Source organism: Sturnira hondurensis, unplaced genomic scaffold (assembly GCF_014824575.4).
Source record: "Sturnira hondurensis isolate 20B ecotype Veracruz unplaced genomic scaffold, ASM1482457v3 Scaffold0018437, whole genome shotgun sequence".
NCBI classification, from domain to species: domain Eukaryota; kingdom Metazoa; phylum Chordata; class Mammalia; order Chiroptera; family Phyllostomidae; genus Sturnira; species Sturnira hondurensis.
In genome coordinates, this window is record NW_028091068.1 from 95,019 (window position 1) to 100,937 (window position 5,919).

The window sequence follows — 5,919 nt, forward strand, 5'->3', positions numbered from 1 at the left end:
TGATGGAATTCTGGAAGCAATAGACTTCTAAAAGGCTCCAGAGCCGATGGGGGCCTGTGTCAGGTCTCCAGGCTGGCGGGACCACTACTGAGTGTCCCTGGGTGCAGCTCCCGTGCCTTCCAGGGTCCCTGCAAGCTCTCTCTGGAGGGTGAGGTCTGGGTCCTTCCTGGGCTAGTGGACGGCCAGAGCAGCATACACACTGGGCTCCTCTGGGGGCTCCTCGGATGGGGAGGAACAGGGGGCATTTGTCTCCTCTCTGAGGGCCAAGTGGTTCAGCTGGGCGTAGGTCACATCCTGGGGGTCTTCAGATGCTGCAGCCTGTGGTGAGGCAGAACAGACTCATGGTTGGGTCGGCATGCCTTAGGCTGGGGAGGTTAAAGGACACAGTCCTGGGGGCTTTGGTCATGACTGCCAGAGACAGGGGGGTGGTCTTCTTGGTTCTACTCTTGTCCTCGGTTCCTGTCAGTCATTGGATCTTTGGGGGTCTAGGGGAGACAGGGCGTGGGGTCGAAAGCTTGGCAGTGTGAGTCTGGTGCTGGGGAGATAGGAACTGGGCATGGAGCCATAACCACGGGCAGACAGACCCTGCCACAACTCTCAAGGGAGTGCTGTCCCTGGCTCGTTGGGGCTGAGTGAGCCTGCCGTGGTGGACGGGACGTGTTGTCACCCCGTGTGGGTCCCGGGCTCGACAGGAGAGAATGAACACAGCGAGGGCTGAGTGAGCCCATAGGACTCTGTGTGGGGTTCAGGAGTGCCTTGCTGCAGGCCCAGGGCCTGGATTTCAGCCCCTTGGCAAGTCTCCGACTGCTTGCGCCCGACCTCCAGCGCTGCCCTCGCCACCTGAGCAGCGGCCAGTGGAGGAGACCAGGGAGGGTGAGGAGAGCCTAGTGTAGCAGCGGCTCAGAGCGGGTGCTTCCAGAGGCGGCCCAGAGTTGAGTGGGGTGGAGACGTGTGCATGGAATTTGGTGTGTGGACTAGGAGGTGTGACTCCCTGCTCAGGGCCAGACGGAGCTCACCTGACTGTCCAGCTCTCTGTCTTCCTGAGGCTGTATGTCTTTCACAACAGCGTCTGTTTTGGACAGAACAAGGTGATCTCATCTCTTGCCAAGATTCCCTGACATCTCACCCGGCAGAGGCCCAGGTAGGGTTAGTGATGTGGCAAAGGTCACCGAGTATCAGCTTTGTGCTGTGTCACAGCCAAGGCCGGAACCATTTCCAAGCACTCTCCACCCCGCCTCCCTGCCCCGTCTCCCCAGCCCACCTGGGTTCTCCAGCCCACCCGGGTTCTCTGGGCCTGTCTCCTCCCCCAAGACACCCGTCCAAGTTCCCTTACACAAGTTCTCTTCCTGGACATCAGCAGCTGGGCTGGAGCTGGGGGAGGAGACAGAGTGTCAGGGGGCAGGGGCTGGGGCCTGGAGGGGGGGCTCCGGATGCGTGGGGCTTGGGGTCTTTGGGAGAGGGCTCACCTCTTCTGCAGGCCTCTGTCCTCGTGTTCTGATGCTGCAGCCACTGCAGGAAGGTGGGGTCAGCTTCCAGCACCCGCCCCCCCAGGACCCTCCCCTGGGGCAGAGCTGAGACCTGCAGAGGACTTAACAACTGAGATCCTAATCACCTGCCCACCTCCACGTAGAGAGCATGCAATTCTGGATGAAGAACAACAAAACTTGCATGTGTTTTCAAACATTTCATAAGTTTGGAAAAGCCAAAAGAATACTTGAAGATGTGTACACTCCCATTTAATCTCTTTAGGTTTTTTTTCCCCATTGGGACAGGCTGGGGCTTTTCTTTGTTGACCTTCCTGACTACCTGGTTTAGTTCTGGCTGGATCCCAAGCCCACTACCTTCTGTGGCCCAGGTCACCCCGTCTCCTACTCACTTGACATCCTGCCTTTGTTCTGACACCGATGTCGGAGGAAGAGGAAGAAGAGGAGGGAGAGCAGCAGGACCAGGGCCACCGAGACCCCAATCAGGATGTTCAGGGGCCACTGGAGACCTTGGGTAGGAGTGATGTCATCAATGAGCCAAGATGCCATTTAATGAGCACCTACTGTGTGCGAGGCCCAGGTGGAGGTCTGTTGTTCATCTGCTCTAACCTCACAGCCCTCATGCACCAGGGATGGCTGACCCACCGACCAGTCCACTGTAGCTCTGAGAGGTTAGCCACTCGCCCCGGACCACCCAGCCAGGGCAGGGCTGGGACTGGACCCCGGGACGTGGGTTCCCTTATGTGATTGTCTTACTATTATGATTTTTAAANGCCACTGGAGACCTTGGGCAGGAGTGATGTCATCAATGAGCCAAGATGCCATTTAATGAGCACCTACTGTGTGCGAGGCACAGGTGGAGGTCTGTTGTTCATCTGCTCTAACCTCACAGCCCTCATGCACCAGGGATGGCTGACCCACCGACCAGTCCACTGTAGCTCTGAGAGGTTAGCCACTCGCCCCGGACCACCCAGCCAGGGCAGGGCTGGGACTGGACCCCGGGACGTGGGTTCCCTTATGTGATTGTCTTACTATTATGATTTTTAAAACTTGTTGTTTATGCTCTCCTTGTGTCCTCTAGGGAGAAAGAACACCAGTGCAGAGACCTGTGACACCCAGTCACCACCATTCCCCAGCCCCGTCCGTCTCCCACTCTGCAGACTGACACCACCCCCCTGCCACGGTGAGGCCCGTGTGCACACAGAGTGTGTGTCTGTGAAGGGAGTGGGTGGGCTGTGTCCTTCCAGAGCTCGAAACAGGGCCAGGCTGCCTGCTGGGGGCTTTCCCTTTGGGGGAGGTGGTGGGAGACCTGTTCCACAGCCGTGACCTTGACTTGAGAGGAACACGACTTGTCCAAGGCCCCACAGGTGGGAGGTAGCAGGGCTGGGAGCTGAACCAGGAATGGGGCATCTTTCCCCAACGCTGTAGCTGCTCCTTGGAAGGCTTTCAGAGGAGAGCTCAGACACTGCCTGTGTCCCCAACACACACACACACACACACACACACAGGCAATCACACACATGTGCACACATGCACCCATTCACACACAGTCTGAGCAGTCTTTAGAGAAGTTGGTCCCAGAGAGAAGAAAGAACTTTTCTCAGGCCCTTATCCAAGAACTGGCTGAGCCAAGACCAGAACTGAGCTTCCCCACCCTGCAACTCCCCAGCCCCCCACTTACCCAGCTGGGGTCCTGACTCCGTGGTGGGCTGATCCTTAGAGCCTCCTGGAGAACAGGACGGGGCGTGAGGGGTGGGATCTGCCTTCTCCCCACATGAGCCTGACTGCCCTTCCCCTGAGTGGGACCACAGCATNCACACACACACACAGGCAATCACACACATGTGCACACATGCACCCATTCACACACAGTACGAGCAGCCTTTAGAGAAGTTGGTCCCAGAGAGAAGAAAGAACTTTTCTCAGGCCCTTATCCAGGAACTGGCTGAGCCAAGACCAGAACTGAGCTTCCCCACCCTGCAACTCCCCAGCTCCCCACTTACCCAGCTGGGGGCCTGACTCCGTGGTGGGCTGATCCTTAGAGCCTCCTGGAGAACAGGACGGGGCGTGAGGGGTGGGATCTGCCTTCTCCCCACATGAGCCTGACTGCCCTTCCCCTGAGTGGGACCACAGCATCTCCCTCCTCCATGACACCCCCACTCGTCACCTGCCTGCCTCGCAGCCCTAGGACCCCAGTATGCCCCCAGCATCAGTGTCTGGCCAAGCGTGCCAGAGCGCGGGGTCTGGTTCTCTCCGGGAGCAAGGCCTCTGCTAGTCACCACACTTGTCCTGGTCTCTCAGTCAGGCCCTGGGCACTGGAGAAGGAGGGGGATCGGGATGGGTGCCCCTGGCCTTTCCTCCCTTTGCTCAGCCTGAGGCCTCTCCAGCCTCCCTGGGCCCTGGAAGCTGTCTGGGTCCCAGGGATGGGGATGAGGATGAGGCAGAGGTGGGGTGGCTCCGGCTTTTTCATCCCTGTGGGAGGTGAGGGTGCCTAAGGCTGACCCTCCTTCCGTGACCCTCTCACTCCCCATCCAGCCTAAAGTTCCCCTGGGGGACAAGGTCCTGAACTCACCATGAGAACACGGGGATGGGAAGGGGTTCCTCACCTGAGACCAGGAGCTCCAGGGGGTCACTGGGCTGTGACAGCTGGAAGGGGGAGGAGCTGAGTGAGCTGTAGCACCTGTAGGTCCCTTGGTGGCCCCAGGTCACAGGGCTGATGGTGAAGTTGGCCTGAGAGGGGGCCGCTGGGTCCTGCAGACGAAGCTGCTGGGGAGGGTCCAGGGACCCCTCCCTGTGCAGGTGGAAGGTGTCAGCCCTGACCTCAGATTGACACTGCAGGGTCACGTTCGCTCCCCAGGGCACTGAGGGCCCTGGCTGGGCTGAGAGGGAGGGTTTCCTGTACTTTCCTGTGGAGAGGAGGGCTGTGATGTGCAGGAGGTCACAGCTTACCCCATGCCCTTGTCCCTGAGCTGAGGGACCCTGTCCTTCCCCAGGGACACTGTCTGTGACCCCTGTCAGCTCCTCACAGTCCCTCTGAGTGGGCATCTTATGTCTCCATGCCCCTCACTCTCTCTCCGAGCCCTCAGCCCCATCAGCCTCTGCTCCAGGACCATAGCCTCGACCCCATCACCACTCTGGTGACCCCACGTCTGAGCCCTGAGCAGACAGTCAGGACAGGGTGCAGGGCAGGCTCCTCACCTGCAATCAAGATGTCCAGGGGGGCGCTGGGGGCTGACCACACATAGGAGAGGTTGTGTGCACTGTAGCACCTGTACCGGCCCCCGTGGATGAAGTTCACAGGGCCCAGGGGGAAGTCGGGGCTGTGCTGCCCCTGGAGACGCTGGGGGGGTGTGGGCCCCTGGTCCTTGGTCAGGGCAAATCTATCAAAGCCGGGCTCTGAGTGACACTGGAGGGTGAGGTTGTCTCCAGGCAGCAGCAGGGGCCCTGGATGGGCTGAGAGGGAGGGTTCCCTGTACACACCTGGGGAGAAGGGTTATTGTCACCCTGGGGACACACACTCACCGCCCACTGGGGTTGCAGGGAGAGCTCTCATGTATCGCTCCAAAGTATCTTGCCTGTGCTTCTGTCCCCAGTAAACCTGTGTCACTGACGCCCACATCTCCCATGGCTTTATTGGGCACAAGATTTAGATCAGGTATTTGGGGCACAGGAAAAAAATGAAGCCAAGTGTGGGCCACCTCACCTGTGACCTCCAGGTACAGAGGGTCACTGGGCTCTGACCACAGGTTGGGGTAGTAGCTGGAGGAACCATAACATCTGTAGGTCCCCCCATGGGAGGAGCTCACGGGGCCCACAGGGAAGACAGCCTGCCACCTCCTCTCAGAGGCTCTCCATTCCGATTTCATGCGTCGGGGGCGCTCAGCCCCTCCCTCTTGCAGCAGGTGGAAAAGGCCTGACGTGGACAGTGAGCTGCACAAGAGGGACACGTTCCCTCCTGAGGTCACCACCTGGCCTGGCTGGGCTGAGAGGGAGGGTGCGCTGTACTCTCCTGAGGCAGAAGGAGGATCTGAGTTAGAAAGGACTGTCACCCCACCTTTCCCAGGTTTGTGCTGTGAGTGGTGAGGCTCCACTAAAGTCATACTCTGTCCCCTTCATCCTCTGAGGAGGGGCCCACAGTGGGGAGGAGACCTGGGTTCCCCTTACCTGTCAGCACCAGGAACAGGGGCTCACTCCTCTCAGACAGCCTGCCCCCAGTGCTATACACACACTGGTACAGCCCTGCATGGTGTGGGCTCATGGACTGAATGAGGAACCTGGTCTTGTTGCTGGAGGCCTGTAGGATCCTCACATCCAAGGGCTCAGAACTCCTCTCTTTATATAGAATGTAGCCATTCGCCTGCAGAGACCCCTGACACCAGATGATCACAGGGCTCCCCCTGCTGACGATGGGGCCTGGGTCAGCCCAGATGGAGGG

The 5,919-nt window shown here is 59.2% G+C and overlaps 1 protein-coding gene across 1 annotated transcript; it reads right to left on the reverse strand.

Annotated features, from left to right (window-relative positions):
* On the reverse strand, window positions 1-5,916 carry LOC119002996 (leukocyte immunoglobulin-like receptor subfamily B member 3; the record flags this gene model as incomplete). Its single annotated transcript, XM_037069090.1, has 9 exons — window positions 1-318; window positions 1,017-1,069; window positions 1,334-1,371; window positions 1,467-1,509; window positions 1,877-1,993; window positions 4,091-4,390; window positions 4,683-4,964; window positions 5,188-5,493; window positions 5,649-5,916. Coding segments are annotated over 9 exons (1,554 nt in total), but the record flags the coding sequence as incomplete, so codon positions are not given.
* Between the last annotated feature and the right edge of the window lie 3 nt (window positions 5,917-5,919).